The sequence below is a fragment of the Salvelinus fontinalis genome, chromosome 4, assembly GCF_029448725.1.
Source record: "Salvelinus fontinalis isolate EN_2023a chromosome 4, ASM2944872v1, whole genome shotgun sequence".
Taxonomy (NCBI): Eukaryota; Metazoa; Chordata; class Actinopteri; order Salmoniformes; family Salmonidae; genus Salvelinus; species Salvelinus fontinalis.
In genome coordinates this window covers 79831596-79858106 of record NC_074668.1, presented here as the reverse complement: position 1 = coordinate 79858106, position 26511 = coordinate 79831596, and the positions used below count along the sequence as shown (strand labels likewise).

The 26511-nt window shown below is 45.0% G+C and overlaps 1 protein-coding gene across 1 annotated transcript in view; it reads right to left on the bottom strand.

Moving 5' to 3' along the window:
• LOC129854484 (talin-2-like) overlaps positions 1-26511 on the bottom strand; it is a 126551-nt gene that overhangs the window by 29496 nt on the left and 70544 nt on the right. Inside the window, exons 7-31 of the mRNA XM_055921567.1 lie at positions 26010-26137; positions 25559-25622; positions 24869-24973; positions 22965-23120; positions 21444-21545; positions 21122-21198; positions 19910-20090; positions 19542-19655; positions 18578-18686; positions 17538-17746; positions 16396-16494; positions 16053-16220; positions 15524-15658; positions 15207-15366; positions 14772-14938; positions 11523-11651; positions 6835-6948; positions 6553-6666; positions 6156-6290; positions 5837-5965; positions 5610-5712; positions 3745-3953; positions 1808-1927; positions 1365-1562; positions 151-290 (exon numbers count right to left, since the gene is read on the bottom strand). Coding sequence (XP_055777542.1) covers positions 151-290; positions 1365-1562; positions 1808-1927; positions 3745-3953; positions 5610-5712; positions 5837-5965; positions 6156-6290; positions 6553-6666; positions 6835-6948; positions 11523-11651; positions 14772-14938; positions 15207-15366; positions 15524-15658; positions 16053-16220; positions 16396-16494; positions 17538-17746; positions 18578-18686; positions 19542-19655; positions 19910-20090; positions 21122-21198; positions 21444-21545; positions 22965-23120; positions 24869-24973; positions 25559-25622; positions 26010-26137 — 3365 coding nt within the window. The remainder of the gene's footprint in view (positions 1-150; positions 291-1364; positions 1563-1807; positions 1928-3744; positions 3954-5609; positions 5713-5836; positions 5966-6155; positions 6291-6552; positions 6667-6834; positions 6949-11522; positions 11652-14771; positions 14939-15206; positions 15367-15523; positions 15659-16052; positions 16221-16395; positions 16495-17537; positions 17747-18577; positions 18687-19541; positions 19656-19909; positions 20091-21121; positions 21199-21443; positions 21546-22964; positions 23121-24868; positions 24974-25558; positions 25623-26009; positions 26138-26511) is intronic.

Below are 26511 nucleotides of genomic sequence, written 5' to 3'. Positions count from 1 at the left end.
TGGCAATAAGCGTATTGTAACACATTGCAAAAGTTGAATGAACTGTGGGTGGAAAATCTCCTGTTCTAAATCCAACATGGCATAATAAATAACCAATCAACAGGTGTGGTATTGTGAGAGCCCACATAGAGGGTAGTGTATGGTAGGTACCTTGCAGCAGCAGCCAGAAGGTTCTTGGCGTTAGCTGCCCCAGGGTCTACAGACAGAGACTTGGCTGCCAGGAGCAGCTTGCTGGAAGCCATGGAGATGTTCTTCAGGTTACCTATCACCTGGATCTGCTCATCTTTCCTCTACAACATCCACAGCAGAATCACCAGTTATTATAAGTCACAAACACTAGTTGTAAATCAATCATATACAAAAGTCATACAGAAAGGGCATGAAATGTTGCTAGTCATTTGGAGAGTCTAAATGAACCCAAATCTGCCTAGTAACTGATCCCCTCAGAGCAATGACACGGCTATATAGGGCTAATCAACGCCGAATGTAACCTTTATTTAACTAGGTAAGCCAGTTAAGAACAAATTCTTATTTAAAATGACGGCCTACAATGGCCAAACCCAGACGACGCTAATTGGCCCAGACTCACAATTGGAATCGAACCAGGGTCTGTAGTGATGCTTCTAGCACTGAGATGCAGTGCCTTAGACCGCTTCACCACTCGGGAGCCCTGTGCAACTGACTATCCCTGGTCCACCTTTCCATCAGTCAGATGAATAGGAGAATGGTTTTCTAGCTGCACCATGCTTAACATGTCTATTGTTCCCCTCAAACTCTGTTCTAAACAAAGACGCTATGGTTCCAACTCTGCTGCTGGCACTTCCTGCAGTCACCTGGGTCTGATTTGGTAATCAGTGTCATGCCATTAAGATTTCCTCCCCTTCCTTATCAGCAAGGCAGCCCGGAAAAGACCTTCAACTGTCATCTTATTTAGACTACATTTAACAGACCGCCGCTCTGAGGCAATTCAATTGAATATTCCGTATCTATATGGAAAGTTAATCAACAAATAGATTGACTGATGGTTGGCCAAGCTATGACTTTTGAGGCCAATTGGTCAGCTTCTCCTCCTCTATTTTCCATCAAAGCAGCATTGATAAATTATACAGTTGGTTCTTATGTCCAAAAGGTGATGAAGATGCTTACGTAAATAAATTAGTCACTAAAACAGTCACATCCAGTATGGTGCCTCGTTTGTGTTCATTAGGCACGAAACAAAACAACAAAAGTGCGTGGAACGGGGAGGCACTATGTGAACTTGTCAATAAGAAACGTTCATTATGGTTTCCATTGCTATGGTATGGCGTGCCCTAATGAACACGTTCCAGGTTCAGTACCACACAGACAGACCACTGTGACTGCACCTGAGTGTGCCCAGCCATCTCAATGCCGGCGTCCAAGAACTCATCAAAGTCTTCGCTGAACTTCCCAGATGCGTCTGCGAGCTGGGTGCTGGAGCCGCGGGAGGCATGGACCACGTCTCCAGCTGATTGGTTCAGATCTGCTGCGGTCTGGTTCAGCTCGCTCTGGGCCTCCTGGAACGACCTGGTGGATGGAGGGAGCTACAGAGAAAGAGAGAAAGATAAGAGATAGAGAAATACAGAGAGACAACAAAGACAGCCATAGCGAGTCAGAGTTTAGGTTGTGGTGCAATAAATGTAAGTTTGGTTTAAAAACATTAGATAAGTGTTTGACCTAGCGGCAGTTTTAAATCAATAAACGGGTGATTAACTCAGGGGTAATCAGTGGCTTCACGTGAATGTTTTTTCAATAAAGTAACCTTTACTTAAGGAAGTGTAGAACTTACCGTTTCTCCCAGCAGTTTCTTGCTGGCCTCTCCAATGCTCCTGAGGGCCATGTCCACATCCTTCTGGCCAGGCAGGCAGTTGACACAGTTATTCAGAGAGTGGGACACAGCCTTGGCCACCTGAAGCAGAGAGAACAGGTGTGTGTGAGCACAGGTGTGGGTGTGTGAGCGTGCCTGCGTGTGTGTGTGATCATTCATGCATGAACGGAGGTGTTTTCCACAGTAGTGATGTTGCTGAGCTGCAATCACAATCTTAAAATGCTAATGAGCCAAGAAGCATAGCGGAGTAATTGGTGTTCCTAATTTGCACTTCTGTTTCCAACAGAACATATGCCAACCAATATGTCTGTGTCCCTGTGGGGCCTAGCAACAGAACAGGAGTCGTGCTGCTGAAAGGATTACTGAATGCGCAACTAGGACTACCGGAAAAGATAAAAAGAGACAATTGAAGCCTTTTATTTGGTAAGATTTAAGAGATCATCATCCAAAGAGGAATTCGAGGACTTTTATTGGATTCCATTCAAAAACAAAGGGATCTTCGACACCATGTAAAATGGGTCCTATTTCTCTCTCTTTTGCAAAGGAACAGAACAAGCACCACAATACTATGTCCCGTCTGTCCCTTTATCTGCAGAAGCATCTATAGATGCATCATTTATTCATCTGGTGGGAAGGTTATATGGGGAGGACCAGGCATTAATAATTGATGTGTGCATAAAGCTGTGAATCTCCTGCTACAGCAGGCAGAGGATCAACACCTCACTGTGTTTGACAGGTGATCAGTGTTTTGTTCAGCTGGGCTGATAAAATGTGAACTATTATTTGTCTATGAAAAGTTATTTTATTATTCACAACCAGGTACTGTAGTTGTGAGAAGTGATCTGTGGAAGCTCTACAATAAAAAATAGTTGCCTCTCACTTGACCTTCACTGTAACACAAGCCAAAACTTTCTGAATAAAAGTGGTGATATTAAAACTCTAGTAGCATTTGGTTGTCTAAGAGTACCAACCACAGTCCACTCCATTCAGACAGAGGACAATTATACTGAACAGATGGAAAATATGGACGTTAGCAGAGCCATATACGGCTGAAGTCGGAAGTTTACATACACCTTAGCCAAATACATTTAAACTCAGTTTTTCACAATTCCTGACAAAATGTCCCTGTTTTAGGTCAGTTAGGATCACCACTTTATTTTAAGAATGTGAAATGTCAGAATAATAGGAGAGAATTTATTTCAGCTTTTATTTCTTTCATCACATTCCCAGTGGGTCAGAAGTTTACATACACTCAATTAGTATTTGGTAGCATTGCCTTTAAATTGTTTAACTTGGGTCAAACATTTCGGGTAGCCTTTCACAAGCTTCCCACAATAAGTTGGGTGAATTTTGGCCCATTTCTCCTGACAGAGCTGGTGTAACCGAGTCTGGTTTGTAGGCCTCCTTGCTCACACACGCTTTTCAGTTCTGTCCACAAATGTTCTATGTGATTGAGGTCAGGGCTTTGTGATGGCCACTCCAAAAACTTGACTTTGTTGTGCTCCAATTGACTCAAATAATGTCAATTAGTCTATCAGAAGCTTCTAAAGCTATGAAATCATTTTCTGGAATTTTCCAAGCTGTTTAAAGTCACAGTCAACTTAGTGTATGTAATTTCTGACCCGTTGGAATTGTGATACAGTGAATTTTAAGTTAAATAATCTGTCTGTAAACAATTGTTGTAAAAATTACTTGTGTCATGCACAAAGTAGATGTTCTAACCGACTTGTCAAAACTACAGTTTGTTAACAAGAAATTTGTGGAGTGACTCCAACCTAAGTGTATGTAAACTTCTGACTTCAACTGTACATACACATAGCAGAGCCTTTTATAGAGATATACAGTAGCTTCATCCCTATATGGCTCTGCACGTTATTGTACTGAAGTCCCCCACTCACCTGGGCTAGCCTCTGCTGGCTCTCTGCGTCACCGGGAGAGACCAGGGCCTGCTTGGCCTCATGGACCAGCATGGCCGAGCCTTCCATAACATCACAGGCTGAATCCAACATGGACGCCGCTGCCTGAGGGTTGGTGGTAGAGGCTGCCACGCCCCGCGCTGCCTGGGCTAGAGTCTTCAGGGCCTGGGCTGTCTCTCTGGCTGCTAACCCTGGAGGCAAATATACAAATGGTGAGTAGGGTTTGGAATGTTACAAATAAAGAAGAATTATTACAGAAGTAGCACAAGTAGCTCTCCACTGCCGCACGGCAAGCGCCCTCTCCACTGCCGCACGGCAAGCGCCCTCTCCACTGCCGCACGGCAAGCCCCCTCTCCACTGCCGCACGGCAAGCGCCCTCTCCACTGCCGCACGGCAAGCGCCCTCTCCACTGCCGCACGGCAAGCCCCCTCTCCACTGCCGCACGGCAAGCGCCCTCTCCACTGCCGCACGGCAAGCCCCCTCTCCACTGCCGCACGGCAAGCGCCCTCTCCACTGCCGCACGGCAAGCGCCCTCTCCACTGCCGCACGGCAAGCGCCCTCTCCACTGCCGCACGGCAAGCGCCCTCTCCACTGCCGCACGGCAAGCCCCCTCTCCACTGCCGCACGGCAAGCGCCCTCTCCACTGCCGCACGGCAAGCGCCCTCTCCACTGCCGCACGGCAAGCCCCCTCTCCACTGCCGCACGGCAAGCGCCCTCTCCACTGCCGCACGGCAAGCCCCCTCTCCACTGCCGCACGGCAAGCGCCCTCTCCACTGCCGCACGGCAAGCCCCCTCTCCACTGCCGCACGGCAAGCGCCCTCTCCACTGCCGCACGGCAAGCCCCCTCTCCACTGCCGCACGGCAAGCGCCCTCTCCACTGCCGCACGGCAAGCGCCCTCTCCACTGCCGCACGGCAAGCGCCCTCTCCACTGCCGCACGGCAAGCGCCCTCTCCACTGCCGCACGGCAAGCGCCCTCTCCACTGCCGCACGGCAAGCGGTACCGATGCACCAAGTCTGGAACCAACAGGACCCAAACAGCTTCTACTCCCAAGCCATTAGACTACTAAATAGTTAACCAAATAGCTACCCAGACTAACTCGTACACCTGTACATCGACTCGGTACTGGTACCCGTGTATAATGCCAAGTTATCGTTACTCATTGTGTATTTATTCCTTGTGTTGTTATTTTTTTCTATATTTTTCTCTCTGCATTGTTGGGAAGGGCCCATAAGTAAACATTTCACTGTCAGTCTACACCTATTGTTTACCAAGCATGTGACAAATAAAATAAAACAATTAATGAAAAGGACTGTTTGCATTCAGATGTGTCAAACATCCAAATACATTCAGAAGATTGAATTAAGGCTTAATAAATGCATGTTATGACCTCCGATATCCATAGCCCTCTCACGTTGACAGTGTGCTATACCAGGTAGCGAGAGCCTCTGGTTTAGTTTCATAACGTCTAAACCACTGACTGCCTCAACAAGGGAATGCAACATTTCAGCATCAACACAACACATTGGGGAGGAATCTAGTAAATTGAATCAGCTTGCATTACCCCATTCATCTAGACAAGATTACTGAAGGAATGTCACATCTATTGAAGGAGGGGAAGGATTTCTTCTGTTTTAGCCTTTGTGCTACTTTTCAGAGTAAAGGTTGAATCTAATTTACTATTGACCTTGAAGCATCAAATATGTTGACGCTTTCAGTAGTAACAGTAAAATCTGTAGTCAAAAGTGAAATATACTATTATAGACACATCCTGGTGGTGCTATGGAGTTTGTTATTTAGTGGTATTACTCTAATTATAATGGGAGCCCCAGGGCAGTAGTACAGTACCTGTGTAGTGTTCATTGCCCTGTGCAGCACAGGTGAGCAGCTGAGCCATGGAGGATCCCACAGACTTTGAGGTGCTGCCCAGATCCTGAGCACACTTCTCCAACTGCAGAGAGAACAGCACACAGTACATCAGACACCCAGACAAACAGACTCAGCAATGGATGAAAGAGTAATCACTAGAAGTAATGAGAGACGTTGATTAATTCAATGAATCAGATTTCCCTGACCGATTCTCCAGGTAGTGGTTTCAGCTGCATGTCTATGGCAGCCATCTTGGCGTCTTGGAGCTCAGTCTTCAGAGTCTGGACGGCTGTGAGAGCTGAGTGGATCTCCATGGGGCCGCAGGCTTCGTGGGCCTAAAGAGCACAGGGAGAGAGCAGACCATTGAATTAGTCATTCTAGACTGACAGCTTTTAACCCATCTGAGCTGGTATTTAGTGCCATAGTCTATCAGAAGCTGGCTAGTCCTAACAGGGGATAGTTACCCTCACAAAGTGACAAAGCGACAGGTATGACTTAAGTGTGTGTGTGTGTGTGTGTATGTACCTTCTGTGCTGCGGTTCTGAGCTCTGCCAGGCTGGTGGCCAGGTTCTTGGCACACTGACCCAGCTGCATAGCAGCGGCCTGGTTCATCACCGTGGGAACAGATGACTTCGCTGATGTCACCATCTTGCTGCCAGGCTGTCATGAGAGAAACAGGAAACAGAGAAATGTCAAATTCATCCCAAGAAGATGTTTGGTACCAGAGAATAGATGTCTTTCTTAGAATCTATTATGACTACAAAACCCAGCCTTGCCCAAGTATTAGACATCAATAAGATATCTTTAGAAGCTTTCAAGCACACACACACACACACACATATATCAGCACTGTACAATATATTGAGATCCCTTCATTCAATATGTGGTGAGATTAGGAGCCAGACTGGCACTGGGGGTGTACCTGTAGGAAGTTCTGGCTGGTGATGATGAGGGCTAGCTGGGTAGTGAGGTCTTCAGGCTGGGCCTGGCTGCCCCTTACCCCCTGGACCAGCCGGGGAATGTGGTCTGCCATGGCCTAGTGAGCCGCACACATACATAAACAGTAGACACACATACAGTATTCAACCACAGTTTCTATATAGCTGTAGCACCATTATAGCTGTTTAACTACAGTAGGCATACACAGTGTTCAATGCAAGGAACTGGCGATGTCCCCTGGCATTAAGAGACTTATCCCCAGTACCTTGCAGCTCTGCACCAATTGCTGGTGAGCGGCGGTGTTCTTGTTGGAGGCTGCTGCATTCTGGGAGGCAGCGATGGTCTGGGTGGCTGCAGCTGCAGCTTGCTTGGCCGCATTCTGTTGGAATGTCACACACGTCAGGCATGTTTAGAATCACTGCCTCGATGAATCAAAACACACACACACACACACACGATGCCTCTCAAATGGCACCCCATTCCCTTTATAGTGCACTTATTTTGACCAGGAGGCCCATGGTCAAAAGAAGCGTACTAAAGGGAATAGAGTGCCATTTGGGAGGCAGGCAGTCTGCGTTTAGAGCCAGGGTTCCTCAGGTCAGAGATCAAATATTTGTCGTGCCATCTTTAATGTCGGGCAGCAGGGTTCAAACAGTCTCCTGATTTGGTATTTTATTAGGATCCCCATTGGCTGTTGTGAGAGCCTCTGGCCCACTCAAAACATGAACAATACAGAACATTAACAGCTCAAGGACAAAACTTCATCAATTTAAAAAAGGCACACAGACTCCATGTCAATACATACACGCAAACTATCTAGGTCAAATAGGGAAGGTGTTGCTTTATTGGTTTCTTGAGACCAGGTTTGCTGTTCATTTGAGCAGTATGAGATGGAACGCAGTTCCATGCAATAATGGCTCTATATAATACTGTACGCTTTCTTGAAATCGGTTCTGGATTCGGGGACTATGAAAAGACCCATGGTGGCATGTCTGGTGGGGTAAGTGTGTGTGTCAGAGCTCTGTGTAAGTTGACTATCCAAACAATTTGCAATTTTCAACACATTGTTTCTTATAAAAAGAAGTGATGCAGTCAGTCTCTCCTCAACTCTTAGCCAAGAGAGACTGACATGCATAGTATTTAAATCCTCCTTCTGATTACAATAAAAATTAAGGTGTGCCACTCTGTTCTGGGCCAGCTGCAGCATATCTAGGTCTTTTCTTGCAGCACTCGACCACACAATAATCAAGGTAAGACGAAACTAAAGCCTGCAGATCTTGCTTTTAGGAGTGTGGTGTCCAAAAAAGCAGAGCATCTCTTTATTACAGACAGACCTCTCCCCATTTTTACAACCATTGAATCTATATGTTTTGACCATGACAGTTTACAATCTAAGGTAACACCAAGTAATTTAGTCTCCTCAACTTGTTCAACCGCCACACCATTCATTACCAGATTCAGCTGAGGTCTAGAACTTAGGGAATGATTTGTACCAAATACAATGCTCTTAGCTTTAGGACCAGTTTATTACTAGCCACCGATTATAAAACAGACTGCAACTCTTTGTTAAGGGTTTCAGTGACCTAATTAGCTGTGGTTGCTGATGCGTATATGGTTGAATCATCAGCAAACATGCTTTGTTTAATGACAGTGGCAGGTCATTGGTAAAAATAAAAAAGAGTTGAGGGCCTAGAAAGCTGCCTTGCAGTACACCACACTTTACATGTTTGACAGAGAAGCTTCCATTAAATAAAACCCTTTGAATTATATTAGATAGATGGCTCTGAATCCACGATATGGCAGAGGTTGAAAAGCCATAACACATAAGTTCTCTCAGCAACAGGTTATGGTCAATACTATCAAAGGCTGCACTGAAATCTAACAGTACCGCTCCCACAATCTTCTTATAAAACAATCATCAGTCATTTGTGTCAGTGCAGTATATGTTGAGTGCCCTTCTCTATAAGCATGCTGAAAGTCTGTTGTTAATTTGTTTATAGAGAAATAGCATTGTATTTGGTCAAGCTGATAGGTCTGTTGTTAGAACCAGTAAAGGCCGCTTTGTGTGATCGATACATGAACAATCTTGTTTCGGGCTGTGGCGGTCATGAAATTTCGTCAGCCGGTGATTGTCAAGCAAATAACTGTCGTCTCACGGTAACTGACCATTAATTACCAAACACATTTAGCATCTCCTGGCTTCCACACATAGCCTACAAGCCATTTTAAAAAGTCTAATAAATCCATGTAATATAGCCTACCCCTTCACAATAAATCCATTATTTATTTTAGACAGGTCTAAAGAAGCATGATATGAAGAAAATGTAGTCTATTTCAGAAGAAAAGAATAGCATGCTCGGAGTTGTCCTTATGTTAGGTCCTGATATGGCTATGCCAAATGGCTGTGGGCTACACTACTTCATTTAGCAGATAGGATGTGCTTATAATTCCGTGGCATTATTTTATAGTATTAAGAATACAATTGAACAAAGCTGAATAAAATAAATATTTTCTCCAAAACGATTTGAGGGAATGCGCACACACACTATTCTGTGTTGAGTGGTTAGCAAAGAAATAGGTACTCCTATATGCGTAATTTAGATGTATTAATGTAACTTTAGTTGTTCTTACATTGTAAGGTTGCATGATGAGACTAATGATGATTTGAAAAAATCTCGAAAGGCATGAGCTCGGCTTCGTTTTTTGCATAGGCTGTACACATGCCAATAGCCTCTCATTCACAATTTGACAAGCACTTGATAATGCCTCGAATTTCACAGTGGCATCCCCTTCGTGGCAGTAATGCCCCCTAAAAACATCCATGCCTTTTGCAGTGCTGCGTTGTGCCCCTCTCCCTGAGTGTGCAACGCAATCCGAAGCATCTCTCACTCACACGGCTCTCTGTCATATCCAATTCTGAGGTGCATATTGAAGATATTGAAAGAACTGTCCACATTTCCTTTCGTCAGCCAACAAGATGAGCAGGCCTAACGAACAGCAAAAGCACTAGCCTATAGTCAATCTACTATCTCCCATAGTACCAAAAGTCGACCTATTCTATTCTTTGCAAGAAATAAATATTCCATGAATCAGTCAGTGTGTGTAAGTAGAATCTGTGTGTGCTGCGGGGTTGAAGCTACAAACCCATAGGCTTTGCTCTATTCATCCCTTCCAGGGGTTTGGGAGGGAGGGTGGACAACGAGCCTGTCAAAGCAGATGTAAGTAAATGTCCCCACGCACTCTGGCAGCTTTCATGGCCAAGATAAGTTCTTTCCTCTTCTGGTGCACAGCTTCAGGATAGTCCCCGTTGAGGAAGGTACACGTTCCTCTCAAGTTCTTGGCTCTTTCCAGAACAGCTACCTTGTGCTTTTTTATTATTATTTTTTATTTCAGCTTTATTTAACAATTTAGGCTAGTTGAGAACAAGTTCTCATTTAGAACTGAGACCTGACCAAGATAGAGCTAAGCAGTGCGACACAAACATAGTTACACATGGGATAAATAAACGTACAGTCAATAACACAATAGAAAAGTCTATATACAGTGTGTGCAAATGTAGTAAGATTAGGGAGGTAAGGCAATAAACCTCAAGAACTTGACCACTACGGGCCTGTCACATGGGCCGGTGGTGGGTTTTCCAGTTCTGTAAGCGCGCTCCACCTCAATCTTCTTGTGGTCCATCTTCAGTTTCGCCGAGATCATTTCCCTCACTTTGTCCTCAGACTCCATCCAGGTCTCATGTGGCGATTCTGCAATTACGTCCACAACCATGTTGTTGCTGCAAACTGTTCTTCAGGCCCTGGACCTCTCTGGTCAGGTCGTCCATTCTTTTATTAGTTGACTCCACCAGGATTTGGACAAAACACTACAAGCCATTTTCTTGTTGAAACAACAGCATGTAGAATTTATTTTCTTTTTTGTTTGCTCACCTGTGACAGAGAGACACCACTGTCCTCAACAGTACTCCAGCCGGCTTTGGTCTTTGTCATGGTACCTAGCAACGTAGGTTACGCTGTTACTCCTCACAGTTCCAGACAGGGCAGGTCGCAGGGAAGATTGAAAACAACAAAGAGCAGGGATCTAGACAGCCACAAGCCTGGGACAATCTGTGATCCCAGCCACGGGGGCTGCATTCAAGCCCTCAAGAAAACCCCGCTAGCTTGATAGGCAGCTAGCAAGCAGCTACACCAAATAGCACCTCAGAACCGGTCTTGGTCGGCAGGATCACTGGACAGAGAGTAGCAGACCCAGCAACTGATGCCAACTGCGTCTCGGGATCCAAACTCAAAAGGTAGCTAGATATTAAGAAACTTTATAACACACTTTCAAAACACCAAACTTTCCAAAACAACAAACCGAGCTCTCCCTCATTCCGCGTTCAACAGTCATATGTAAAATGCTCCTTTTACATTTCAGTGGCTAGTAGGATGACAATCGAAGAATGATACTGGATGGTCTCTACTTTCATATGAGGGAAAACATACAAGGACTTCTCAGAATGTAAACAGGAAGGGAAAAGAAGTTTCTATAACAATTGAATGTACACAGTGTACACTGTAGCTCTCCAAACACACTCAGTAATGTCCTGTACTGTATATAACTGTTCTTGCATGGTTTACATCAGCAGTTGGAAATAATAACTCTGGTAATGTAATCACCTCTGCACGTTAACCTAAAGCCCCAAATAATACAACATATAAAAAATACTATTTCTAGACTTTCACTCAAAGCCTGGTGTTTTCCATGTGATTGACAATGTGGTGTGTATGTAGAGCAAGAGCTATGATGAGAAGCAAGTGGAAGTGCCTGCTTACTCAGCCCCAGAGCCATATACAGAGTTTTGCAAACCCATTAATGGGACGCCATCTTAGCACCAAACTCGCGGCGCCACCCATAGGTATACTGTACATATATATGGCTCTGCCCAGCCTAGCTCAGACCCATCCAACTGACCTCGAGCCTGTTAATGAGTTTCTTCTTGATGGCGTTCTGAGCTGCAGCGTTGGTGGCCACGCGTAACCCCTCAGCCGCCTCCCTCAGTCTCTGCTGCTGGTCCTCGTTCTCTGGGTATGCCGCTGCGCCCTGTTACACACACACACCCAGAGACAGACACACAGAGACAAAGGAAGACACCTCATCCATCATTAAACTGGAGCAGATGGAGATGCATCCAGGGAAAGTCCAACTGTAATCATGTCCGTTTGTAATGACAGCAGCTCTTCTTTGTCTATCTATCAACATCTTGTTGCTGAGGAAACGTCAAGATTCCTTGTCATTACCTCCTCCTCTGGCTCCAGCTCTCTTTACCTCTCTCTTTCTCTCCAGCTGTCTCTGATTGGACGTGACTGGGTTCAGTACACACAAACCAATATCCTAAGAGCCTCTGTGCGTCCTATTGTTGAGGGAATGAAGAGAATCTAGAGCCTAAGCCTCCATGCCATTTAGTTAATTAAGCAGCCAGGCGCTTCCCTCACCTGCTGCTGAATGTAACCCTCTACAGTACATTACAGCAGCCATCTTATATCTCACTAACACACACACACTAAAAACATACCACCCACAGCCACAAGGTGATGTTTATAGTAAGCCCAGACTAATGTGAAGAGAAGTTACAGTACTAAATCCTCAAGAGTAGAGGGGAATAATGTGATTGACTGTTGAAATGCAAATCACTTTCTTCATAACAGTGTCATGTTAGCCAGCCCAGTACAGGCTATTATTCATACTATTCACTGCTTCCTGTACGCCAGGTTAACTGGTCACCTATGTGTGATCGGAAATAGTCACTGAAGGGAAAACCAATCGTATCCTAATAATAAAAGGGATTGGAAATGAAACAGAGTAGTGTTCGAAATTAAACCACATGGCTTATGTCCAGATTTCTCAACACACAGCTTTGAGAGAAAGCCAAACGAAGAGCTGCCATCTTCTGTGGACTCCCCACTACTGACACAATCCTTTCTCCATGCCTCAGCAAAACATTCTCTACCCTCAATCAATCAATTATATGATGCTTATATTAGCATCATATAATATATATTTTTTGTGCATACACCCCCCCCCCCACCCCCCTCCCCCCCGAGACCCTCTGAAAGCGGGGTTACAGCCACGGATCAGCCAATGTTGACGGCAACCCTAGAGCAATTAGGGTTAAGTACCTTGCTCAAGGGCAGATCAACAGATTTTTCACCTTTTGGTTACCTGCCCAACGCTCTAACTGCTAGGCTACCTGCAACTAGGGGTAGTGTTGAATACAGTCCCCTTTCTGACAGTTACCAAGGAAACAGTGGCTGGGCAAATCCTGCATTGACAGTGATAAAGATAGCTGCTATAATGTGATTAATTTGGAATCAAAAGCATTTAACCAGCTGTAAGATATGGCCCCATTTAGCATTCATGATTGCAGGGACATTAATACTTGTCTGTAAGGCTGAGGAGCAGATGAAGAATCAAGTGGACTGCCTGAATAAAAGTAGACGGATATTTAATTAGACAACCAGGAAGCACCCAAATAGCACTGTGGAAAAAGCTCTGTTTGAATGAATGTAATCAAATGCAATACAACCCCATTCGGATAACCATATCAAACATACATGAAATGCATGTCAATGTAAATTGTAAATAAGAATTTGTTCTTAACTGACATGCCTAGTTAAATAAAGGTTAAATAAAAACAAACAATACACTGGCAGCTCTGCGAATTACAACCTGTAGTTTTTCACTGGAAAGGGCCATTTTTAAAGAAAGTATGACATAGAAAGAGGTTAGACTAGCCAAATTCTTTCAGACCCCATAGCGATGCCTGTCCTCCTCCAGTCAGTGAGAACTGCTCAGTCTCTTGGTCTCTGGGTGGTGTTTAAATAGGAAGGCCACCATAGCTGGTCACAGCAGTACAATCAGTGATACCTCAGAGGTCACTGGTGGTTCATTAGTGATGAGGTCACTTCATAGGAACATAGTGATCTGAGGGACAACATGAGACATCCTGCTGCGGCCATACACGGCTCTGACAGACATTCTGGGATTCAAAAACAGACATCTCTCTCTAGGGACTCCAGCCGGGTCCTCTTTTCCCCAGCACATCCAGGCAGACAACGAAAAGGTCACCTTGTGTGTACAGGATGGGGAAAACAACGAACAGGACAGATCATCATTCTTGGAAGGGAGTTTGAGGAATTTCACTGCTCTAGTTGTGTAGATGACGAATCTGTAATATACTACTTTAGTACAACCTACTTTACTAACCTTCCTTTTGGACAACTCCTCTAGTACATACATAATGGAGAATCTATAACCCAGGGGAGTCAAACTCATTCCACGGAGGGCCTAATGTGTGCAGGTTTTTAGTGTTTCCATTCAAATAAGACCGTCCTTGCTGTCGCCACCTGGCCGGATCCCCTCTCTCCAATGGGATTCTCTGCCTCAAACCCTATTACAGGGGCTGAGTCACTGGCTTACTGGTGCTCTTCCATGCCATCCCTAGGAGGGGTGCATCACTTGAGTGGGTTGAGTCACTGACGTGATCTTCCTGTCTGGGTTGGCGCCCCCCCTTGGGTTGTGCTGTGGGGGAGATCTTCGTGGGCTATACTCTGCCTTGTCTCAGGATGGTAAGTTGGTGCTTGAAGATATCCCTCTAGTGGTGTGGGGGCTGTGCTTTTGGCCATTTTGGCCATTTTCTGTTATAATCTCTAACCGGCACAGCCAGAAGAGGACTGGCCACCCCTCATAGCCTGGTTCCTCTCTAGGTTTCTTCCAAGGTTCTGGCCTTTCTAGGGAGTTTTTCTGAGCCACCGTGCTTCTACACCTGCATTGCTTGCTGTTTGGGGTTTTAGGCTTGTTTTCTGTACAGCACTTTGTGACATCAGCTGATGTAAGAAGGGCTTTATAAATACATTTGATTGATTGATTGACAACCAGGTGAGGGGAGTTATTTACTAATCAGTGACCTTAATTCCTCAATCAAGTACAAGGGTGGAGTGAAAACCAGCAGACACTGGGCCTCTGTGGAATGAGTTTGACGTCTCTAAACCCTTTTTACTAAATAAATGAAAAGAAGTCTCCGCACACTTGATCAGATGCAAGTTTCAGTGCTTAATGTGCTACGCTTTTAATGAACAACGACCTTCATCAGACCGGTTCTGACAAAGGTTGTCGTTGACCGAAAGCTTAGCACAGTCAGTAAGCCATTATTACGTACTGTACCTTAGCAGCCTCCACCATCCTGGCTGTAGCGTCTGCCAGTAGTTTAGCTGCAGCAAGAAGCTTCTTAGAGTTGTCAACATCCACTTCCACCTCAGCATCTGACCGCATGGCATTCACCAGGTCAGAGGTGGCCTGAGCCAGGACCCTGGCCTGACGAACCATCTCTCCTGATTGGGGGAGACAGAGCAGAGAAAGAGGGGGATGGGTAGAAGTAGAGGGGATGGAGACGTGTGTGTGCGCGAGAGAACCAGACAAAGTTAGGCTACTGTATGACTAAATCCTGCCAGTCCAAGGAGATGAGAGATGGGTAGTTATTCTCTCTATTAAAGAACACATGACTAAATCAAGCTTTATTAAATCAAGCATTTAATTCTATTCAGTTCTATTTAGCGACTTCATCACTACCACTACTAGGGAATCCCCTTCCCTCCTCACCTGCGTCTCCCATGGAGCTGAAGATGCTCTCTGTTACGGTCATGATGGTGTCGGTGGCCTGGTCGTAGCGACCAATGGGCTCGCCGTGGGAGCCGTAGTGGCATACGTGCTCCAGCAGGTCCCCCAGGGCCTGACCGACAACACTGGCTGCAGCACTCACCTGCAGGATGTGTCTCAACTCAGTTTCAATTCAACTTTCAGTCAATTCAGGAAGTACACTGACAAACCCATTTCAATGTTCCTCAATGCTTCTATATGAGAAAATTGTACTGAAATTGAGATGGACTCCGCTCCAGATTGACCCCAACTCCGCTCACCTGCTTCAGCATCTCCCCGTCGACTGTGGCAGACAGACAGGCCTGGACACAGCCCTCCACTGAGCGGTCCACCAGCTTCCCTGCCTCAATCAGCTGCTCCTGGCACACTGGGGAGCTGATGGTGGGACTCACCACCTGCAGGGAGATGGAGAAAGTGAGCATGTGAGAGAGGGATATAGAGTTAGAGGGACAGGAAGGGCAGGATCAGCTGTTCCTGGCACACTGGGGAGCTGATGGTGAGAGTCTCCACCTGGAGAGGAAGGGATGTTGGAGAAAAATTAGTGAATGTGTTGAAAGAGAAACAAAGATGAAGTAAACAAATCATGTAAGATCAAAAACACTTCCATTGAACATCTACGTGTATTTATTGAAGTTAGTACCTTTACCTGGGGTTCCTGAAGTGGAAGAATCATAGCTACTGTTGTTGAGTTATCCACCGTAGCACTGCCACAAACCTTATACCTTCTCACATCATTCTCATCATGATGAAACGTCAGTGGGAGTGTGTGAAAGGTCTACAGTGTTGTACCTTGGCACAGGCGACCAGCTGGGAGGTGGAGAGGGCACACTGCGTGGCAGCAGCGATGACTCTGTTCTGTAGGACCGTGTCGTCTGCCACCTGAGCCACGTTCTTAGCCTTCAGCACCATCATGGCTGCCGCGTTGGCCACCGCCTTGGCCAGGTTCATCAGCACCTCCTGAAATCGTCATCACCATTATTCATGTCCATCCCTCTTAATAAATTCTAATAAGCAAAGGTTACGCTTGAAATTCAGATTGGGTGCAGCAGCAGAATAATCCCTCTAAATGTGCTGAATCTGAATCGCATGTGAACGGTTGTAATGAGAAAACTGAAAATAAACAGACTCTTACCTGGAACCTCTCGTCTGACTCGTTCTCTCCTATCTGAAGCAGCAGGTCTCCACTGGCCTGGCCTATACTGCCTGCTGCACTCAGCACTGTCTGACGGGGCTGAGGGAACAGGAAGTCAGAGTACAGCTATGGCACAAGGGTTAGCCCACGTGGGGTCTACGGTAGGTAGACCTAACTTACAGCTGGCTCGGCATCTACGCTTAGCCTCAGAAAGTCGAGACACCAGACTAGCTTAGATGAGCTACTGTATTTCTGAATCCACATCAGGGTATTTTCATATTGTCAAGACAGAATCTCCCAAAAACATTCTTATCCCAACTGGCCTTGAAGAGAACATTGTGAACGTAGTGAACTGGGCCTGCAGGTGCAGGTCTATGTGAAATCCATTATTCAACATGGCAGTGATGAATCATTCACAACAGAATTATCCTCACCGGGCTTTGTTTTGTTAAACGTGAACACACAGTAGCAAAGGAAGGGTGAATAGCTCAAATGGCCATATTTTGTTATGGTTCTGCCTGGCTGTCGGTCTCTGGCCGCCTGTCTCTGTTCAGACATGAGGGCAGGAATACAATAGACAGCCGACACATGACACACACACACTCCCTAAAAAAAGGGAAATAGTAATCAAATTAAGCCTTGTAACTGGGAGGAGTGCCACCATATGAATACAGTAAGAGCTCAGTTGGTATTATTGAGGCCAGTGGTGCATTAGTGATAAGTACAGTATAAACACTTCCAATCAATCAGAGGTCAAACCTAACGCACTCTACAGCCTTGTGTTACCCTCTCTTTACAGGCAATACAACTGGGAAAAAATCAACTGTGATGTTTGTTCTGTTAATAAAGACAATATAAAATGCCTTATATCATGGACAATGGAACTTGAGAGGTCCAAGTAAGTCTATAACGTTGAATCATGTGTAGAAGCTAGCTCATGTGCTCTTCAGATACCACAGGTGTTGGGCTAAAGCATTGTTGGTATAGAACTCTGGCCACGGAAAGCCGCAGTAGGCCAGTCTGCAGGCTTTTGTTTCAAGTGTGCTTGCTTTGCACTACGCTGGAACAAACGCCGTACACACCCTGGGCTCTCCTGGACCAGAGTTGAGGCAAGTTATCTGCCTCCGCCAGCCCTGTCTCACCTCTCCGGAGGCAGGTTCCACAGCCTTGAGCAGGTCAGAGACGGCCCCAGCAAGGTTCCTAGCGGCACCCATAAGGTCATTGCTCCCGCCCGTGTCGTCCTCTATAAGAGCAGCCAGTAGCTTCACACCCTTAGACATCTCTGTCAGGTTGGAGGAGATGGTGGTGATAGCACAGCCCACTGCAGTGTAGTCTGTGTCTGTCGGGTCACCTATAAGATGGAGGGAGGAAGGGAGAGAGAGAGAGAGAGCAGAGAGAGGGAATAGAGTATAGTAAGCAAAAGAGAGTGGGGATGGAAAGAGGCAGAGAGGATAGAGAAGGAGAATGAAAAAGCGAGACAGAGATAGAGAGATAAAGAGAGCCAAGTTAACCATCTCAAGCCCTTCTGGCCTGTCCTCTGGGGACCTAACAGGGTGCAGTACAGGGAGCCAGTATGTGTCACAAACATGTACCCATGTTACACTCAGCCAGTCAACTCAGCATGTCACATTAGATCATTCTGTTTAGACATGAGACTGCTGGTGGAAATGACCAGACATTTAGATAAAAGGGGAAAAGGGTCAGGGACCGTATAAAGCATCTCAGAGCGCTGGTCCAGGATCAGGATCCCCGGTCCATGTCATCTTAATCACTATACTGATCCTATATCAGCACTCTTCTCTGATTGCTACTGGACAACAGAGCAGGGAAGTCCCCTTATATTGAAACAGATGGTTGAAGCACCGACTGTCCACTGGCTGGGTTCCGCATGGCACCAAACCAATGATATGAAGAATACTGCCAGCTTGCATGGCCCACTAGTACACATTATAATGGATAACAGTTCATCATTACTGTAGATTCACACGTAATGAAAACCAGATCATTAATTTGAAAAATGTCAAGTGTGAATAATTTAAAACAGCAAGATATAAAAATGAAGTAAAAAAACTGCTTTTAAAAATGTAAACTCAAAATCTTTTTACTGTCACTTCAACAGCACTGGAATATTCAGCTCTTCCATTGAACATGTCATTTCATGAGTCATCCCAAAGCCACGTACCAGCGGTGAGGTTGACCACAGAAGCTGTTCCTGCGGTGATGGCGTCCACCTGGGAGTGGATCTCATGTTTGGACTCATCCACCTTGTTCTGGATCCACACCTTGGACGCCTGGAGGAGAGAGATGGTACTGGTTCATCAGAATTATTACATGAAGGTGGTACTTGGCAGCTAAAAGCTGAATTGCAGAACATACAAGTAAATAAGAACAATTAAACATGAGAAAGTCAGGATGGGAGTTGAAGGATGAATGGTGATCTAGGAGCTGAAGCAGGGAGAATGGCATTGAGGAAAGAGCACTAGGGTAAGCATAGACGTGGTTACATTTATTTTAAGGAGTGTTATGTACATACATTAAACATGCCATTAAGCATAAAAATCAAACGTCAGAAAATTACAATATAAAATGTAAAGATTTGGATCAGAAGCTTTAAGAGTAGTAACAACTTAATTATAAGTTAATAGGGCATGAAATTAGCTGAGTGCTGTGTGTGCTTGTCCGTGTGTGATGGTCAGTATGCTGTTGTATGTCCACCTCACCATGTCCTGTCCCAGTGGAGACAAGTGTGTGTGTGTGTGTGTGTGTGTGTGTGTGTGTGTGTGTGTGTGTGTGTGTGTGTGTGTGTGTGTGTGTGTGTGTGTGTGTGTGTGTGTGTGTGTGTGTGTGTGTGTGTCTTTGTGTGTGTCTTTGTGTCCACACCATGTCTTGTCCCAGTGGAGACAAGTGTGTGTGTGTGTGTGTGTGTGTGTGTGTGTGTGTGTGTGTGTGTGTGTGTGTGTGTGTGTGTGTGTGTGTGTGTGTGTGTGTGTGTGTGTGTCCACACCTTGTCCTGTCCCAGTGGAGATAAGTGTGTGTGTGTGTGTGTGTGTGTGTGTGTGTGTGTGTGTGTGTGTGTGTAACCACACCATGTTCTGTCCCAGTGGAGACAAGTGTGTGTGTGTGTGTGTGTGTCTGTGTGTCCACACCATGTCCTGTCCCAGAGGAGGCAGGTTGTCCACCTCTCCCAGATCAGCCTGTGCCTGCTGTACTGCCTGCATACTGGTGTTGATGGTCCCCATCAGGGCCTGCTGGGCCGAGCTCTGGAGAGAATAAACACACAGACATGATCAATATCTACTGAACACGTATAGAGATATAAGAGAGAGATATATATATATTAAAAGAGGATGTGCGAGAGAGATAGGGGGAGAGAGAGAGAAAGGTGGAGAGAGAAACAGAAAGAAGAGGGGGAGAAAGTGTGTGTGTGTGTGTGTGTGTGTGTGTGTGTGTGTGTGTGTGTGTGTGTGTGTGTGTGAGAGAGAGAGAACATGTAACATTGCATTCCTGCTCTCACCAGTGGTGGCATGTGTCCTCGGTGCATCTGTCCCATGATGACCTGTTGCTGTGCAGAAGGCATTGTGCCCATGCTGAGAGACTCTGCTCCTATAGAGCCAGACCTGATCACCCCTGGTAGAGCCACAGAACCATGCTCCACACGACCCACACGGTTAAACTGCTGCTGCAGGATCGTCGACCTGGAAACACACAGATAAACAGACAAATTCTACATGAATTAACTATGATCTGTGCATGATTTTAGAAAAAACACATCTGTGATACTTAATATTGATCACATAATTATCGATAGCATTTCAGGCGTCACCTTTCCCATCCACAGGTGGTCCAACTATCAAAGGATGGTGGTGTCTGTTTTTCAGACTCGGTGTGTCTGTGTGTGTGTGTGTGTGTGTGTGTGTGTGTGTGTGTGTGTGTGTGTGTGGTGCTAACAGGAACCACGGTCGACATCAAACCTTCATTGTGTTCTTCCAGGAACAAGACTCTGTTATTCTTCAGATGAAGCCTTCCAGGTTTGGTTTCCTGTGAGTTTGCAGAATTAATGCCTGTGTTTTCCCTTAGGCTCTCTATGCTATCCTCCACACTGACTGGCCCAGATAAAGGAACAACACAAGGTCTGCGTCTCAAATGGCCCCCTTTCCCTAATCAGTGTGCTACTTTTGATCAGGGCACATAGGGTTCTGGTCAAAAGTAATGCACTACATAGGGAGCCATTTGGGACACTACCAAGGCCAATACTCCCTCAGTACAGGAAAGGAAACATCAATTGAGACTAGACAGGAAAACAGCTTACGTTATTTAACGACAGCTCTATGTAGATAAAGGGACTAATACGCGTGTAATTAGGGAAGTCCAGATAAAAATGTTGTTTATCCGGACGGAGAGAACAGAGGAACTCCAACAGAGGAAGTTGATCCTAAGGGACAAAACTATCCTCACTGAGGGAAGTGTTCATGAGTACAGGCAGGTGTATTTATGAGATCTATACATTATAGCTGGAACATAAAATGGGACTGAGGCCATGTTGGCTTCATTAGCCACTGAACGGAAGAAAACAGACAAAAATAGACGAGACTACTTGGACCTCTCCAATAATAAACACTATTTTTAATTTTAAAATGTTTTCTGTTGCATGCCCTAATGAACACAACCCTGGTCTGTAGGACACTACTATTGTGTGTTACTGAGCATTATATAACAGTTCACATACTTCTTTGGGGAGACGGATTCTTCCAGCATGGTGGATTCTTCATCTCCTTCTAAACCAAAACGGTCTTTACTTTGCTTCTACAGAGACAGAGAGAAAGAGAGAGAAATTCCCAAAGTGACATTTGGATCACAAAGGTGACAATGGCTATTCTATCTCTAAAAGGCAACACATATTGTGATTGGCAGGTAAGTTTTGGCATAACTATTTGGACATGCATGGGAGTATTGATGTTTTCTAGAAGCAGTGTCGCTCACTTTAACAAATCGATAATCAATAATCAAGGAAGATGTAGCTACGATGGGAAAGGGTTTTCCACACTCACCTTTTTGAGGATGATGTCGATGTATCCAGCGATGAGCTGAGAGATTTGTTCTCCCTCAGTGGTCTGGACTGAGTAGTAGCTCTCCTGGTACTCCCCAAAATCCTACAGCAGAGGTCCATACCAAATATAGCATTTTATACTGGACTATTACAAAAGCCTACAACAGACAGACAAACAGAGGACGATACCAAATCCTATACATCCCGACCAGAAATAAACACACACTGCTTCATACCAAATCCTACAACAGTCAAACACAGGCCAGCAACGCCAAATGCTGCATCTCACACTGGAATAACACACAGAGGTTCATGACAAATGCTCCAGCTAATGGCAAACTGTATACAGCATCTCTTACTGGAATAATATTCAGAGCAAGATCCCAACCACTGCAGTGGCTTCACTTGTCATTTGTTTACATAGAGGACTTGGCTCAGTGTGTGGGGATTAATGTGAACGTATGGAATAAGTTTGTTATAACAGACGCCAGACATTATACTGCTGGAGCCTAGACATCAAACTTTTAGCAGGCTCTAGCCACTGTCAGATTAAACCAATTACAGTTATTGTCGTATAAAAGACACACTTTGCATGGAACAAACTGTGTGGGGAAAGAAGAAAATCACTTCGGACGTTAAATATCAGGAGACATTCCATAGAATATCCTTCTATATTTCTTAGTCATATTTCTGGACATCATCTTTTAGAATATGAAACTGATCTGACCCTGCCAACAGGGGTTTGAAAATGGATGAAAGGATCTCCACAAAGGAATACGCATGATTGGTTGAATAAAATTCTATGAATATATTTAAAAGCATTCACCAAAAGGTACAGCTTAACTTCAACAGCTTCCTCAGTATCAAGGTACAGAGGCTGCATGCCAAATGGCACCCTATTCCCTCCGGTCAAAAGTAGAGCACTTTAAAGGGAATATGGTTCTATTTGGGACACAGAGGGAACATTCCTGAACTGTACCAACACAGAGAGGATTAATTCAATTGAGTGTTGGTAAAGACTGCATGTCTACAAAAAGAGATCTTCTAGATTAGGCATTTCTTTAGTCACTGACTCTTAGTAAAGTCACAAAGGGCAGACATTGGCAGGCAAGACAAAGGGGGTTTGTTCAATGAATTAAGTTAAACAATTGAATGAGTGAAGAGAAGAGTCTTCATACTAATTGTTTATGAGAAGAGAAACATTCAGATGAACATTTCATTTACTGAAAGTCAATTTATGTGTAATCTACCTAAGAAATAGAGCACAAACGACATACATGTCAGAGAGCAGATAATGGATTGGTGTTTGCGTATAAAATATACAAGAGGTCTCTGTGGACACTGTCAGTCTTCTAGTGGACTATAGGAAGTGGAGGCGGCAGCACTGAGGAAGGGAGTCTTACCAGACCCCCCCCCCCCCCCCCCCCCCCCCCCCCCCCCCCCCACACACACACACACACACACACACACACACACACACACACACACACACACACACACACACACACGCTGGGGTTCTCACCAGGGTGAAGCTCTTGGGCGAGGCAGCCCATCTCTTTACAGTGGTGAGGGGCCACTCCTGCACCACGTCTTTGGTCTTCTCCTCCACCCTCATCACTGACTCTTTGGTTATCCCCAACAGCCTGGGAACCAGCTTATTCTTACTCTTCATCTTCTCCTGTGAAACAGTGTGACAGAACAATGGGAAATATTAAGCAACAAAAGCCTATTGGAGAATGATGAAGAATAAGCAACAAAAACGTATTGGGGAACAATGGGAGAATAAGCAACAACTAACACTCAGAGAACAGTGGAAAATACGCAACAAATTCATACTATTCATCATTCTAATACAATTAGAAACAGTCAATAGAAAAATAAAAAGCAACAAAGCTTCATTCGAGAACAGAGTGAAATAAGCATCCAAAACCTCATTAAACTTCATTTTTACATGAACGGTTAAGATAGTCCTTAATGTCTAATCCATCAAGAATCATGGACTGCCTTTCACTCACACTTTCCTAAAATAGAAATGGCGTCCTTCTCCCTCTACCTCATGTGGCTTTTCTGACTGATCAGAGGGAGAGAGGAGAGATGATTGGGAGTGACACAGGGACAGAGGTGAGGAGTGTTTAAGAGTTGCTCAACACTGCCTTGCTGGTGGAGTGGGTCTCTATGGGCTCTGGAGGGGTGAGGGCCAGGGGGTGCAGGGGAACTGGAGGGGTCAGGACCGGGGGGCTGGGGTTAACAGGGGAACTGGAGGGGTGAGGGCCAGGGGGACCAGGTGAACTGGAGGGGTGAGGGCCAGGGAGACCAGGGGAGCTAGAAGGGTGAGGGCCAGGGAGACCAGGTGAACTGGAGGGGTGAGGGCCAGGGAGACCAGGTGAACTGGAGGGGCGAGGGCCATGGAGACCAGGTGAACTGGAGGGGTGAGGGCCATGGAGACCAGGTGAACTGGAGGGGTGAGGGCCAGGGAGATCAGGGGAGCTGGAGAGGTGAGGGCCAGGAGAGGCCCCTCCTATCTCCCTGGGGAGTCTGCAGTAAAAGAACAGACCCTGCCTGGCAGAGGTGCAGCCATAAGCCACTAGTTAACCAGGTGCTCGCTCTCTGTCTCCCTCCCTCACACTCTCTCCCTGCTCACAGGGAAGTAATCATTACACCACACTCCAGTGCACAGGCTGCAGGCACACAGTTGGTCACTTTCCAGGAACACAATGAACCTCACAGAGGTGATGATGATGGGAGTAAGTTAGTGTTCACTGCTTTGCTACAGTTCTACCACCTTAACCAGAGCCATTTAAATCCATCAACTACGACTCCTTTGTCTTGATATTACCTTCTCACTGTGGGATGTGTTTGAATCAAAAGGTTTATTGTTCATCACTTCTACGTATTGCTTGAACTCCTACTCGAACGTCTATATCCAGATATGAAGCATTTGTAAGAAATGTGTCTAACCCTTTTGTTTAGCTCATATCTACATAAGATTAATGGTTGTGCCAAAACGTGCAATATTTCCTCAGTCTAATTCATTCAAATCATTACAACACTGCCTTGTGTTGCTCTGCCATATCTTAACTAGGAAAGTGTGACTCTGGAGTCTGAATAATGATGTCAGTTTTTCTAGCCTGGTACTAGATCTTATTTGTATTGTATTAGCCAACTCCTATGGTTGTTGCACAAATAGATCTGGGACCAGCCTAGGAAACGTGTAGTTTGGTAGAAGCCAGATGAGCATATTTCAGTCATCTGGTTGGTCTTAAACCTAATGCTCAGGTGGGATTGGATTCTGTCCACTCCAAAGAGAAGACATTCCTCTGATATGAAAGAGTGCAACGAGGCCTTGGTGTTGCAACAACAAGCTACTGATATTCAGCTGTAACCCACTCATTTCTGCACCTGCTAGTGCTTCACACACAATCTTACCTTCACCAGGAAGAAAGACACTCCGTATGTCCTTAGGGACCTGGCTAGCTTCACGTACTTTACTTTAGCTTCTATCTCAGTCATCTCACCACAGTTCTTGTGGTCCTGTGCGTTTGAAAATAGAATAGAATATATTAAAGCAGTAAGGCATGATGGGGTGCTCTGCGTTGTGTCGTGCATAAGAACAGCCCTTAGCCGTGGTATATTAGCCATATACCCAGAGGTGCCAAGAGGTGCCTTATTGCCATTATAAACTGGTTACAAACGTAAAGAACAGTAAAAATAAATGTTTTGTCATACCTGTGGTATACGGTCTCATATACCATGGCTTTCAGCCAATCAGCATTCAGTGCTTGAACCACCAGGGTTATATTTTTATTTAGACTATCAGCAGTTGTATGGGACTAAGACGTTGACAGAATAGGAACCAAAAAAAGTATTAATTCAGAAACAAGCAAATTAATTGAAGATAAAATGGCAATATTTTTTATTTAACTAGGCAAGTCAGTTAAGAACAAATTCTTAGTTACAATGACGGCCTAGGAACAGTGGGTTAACTGCCTTGTTCAAGGGCAGAACGACAGATTCAATCTAGCAACCTTTTGGTTACTGGCCCAACGCTCTAACCACTAGGCTACATGCCGCCCCCTATATATACTTCTATAAGATTCATAAACAAACTGGACCAACCTGAAAGATTTTCTTTTCATTCCCTCGCTGCTTGATATATTCTTTAGGTAGAAACTCCTTGAGGCTAAAATAGATTACAGGTAGGTACAGGTTGAGAGTTCATACATAAAACCATGAAAAGTCTGCTAGTTTAAAACAACAAAACCCCATTTAATATGGTGAGGATTTGTATTATGAAAACAAATAACAGATTTCTATCAGTATCCTGAAGTAATACATTCCTTCCAGCAATATGTCTTCATTGTATTGAATAGCATCACCTTCATGATAAAAATCATCATCACCATGTTCATCATCATCATCATCATCCTTCCCCTGATTCAGAGGGGTTGGGTTAAATGGCGGAAGACACATTTCAGTTGAATGCATTGTTGTACAACTGACTAGGTATCCCACTTTCCCTTCACCTTATGTAAAGTTAAAGTAGTCTTCAGAAGGAAGTGAAGCTTACTCTAGGAATCCAGGTTTGTGTTTGTGTTCTATGTGCGGTCCAAACTGGATCTGAGCCTGAATCCCTGCAAACTCACAGGCCTTGTCGAAGGACACAGGGTGAGAACTATTTAGGATGTCATCTCGTGCCTGGGAGAGAGATAAACACACACACATTTAATATAATTTAGGATGTCATCTCGTGCCTGGGAGAGAGATAAACACACACACATTTAATATAATCACCGTCATAAGAGACGCACCACTCAAAGTTCTCCAAGGATGTTTTAATTCTGGAATGGTAAGAGATGAAGATGAAACCCATTATATCACTAGTAATATGGAGCGGCTGACTCCATTTTCTTTACATTCTTGACTGGGAAACAATTCACTTCCTGAAATGATGGAACTGACCCCAACCATGGTGACCTATCAAAACAAAAGACGTCTAACTCTAGTACCTCTAATCACCTCATCTCAACCCTGATCCCTTAATGTTGTACAGCCCATCAGCCTGATTGAGA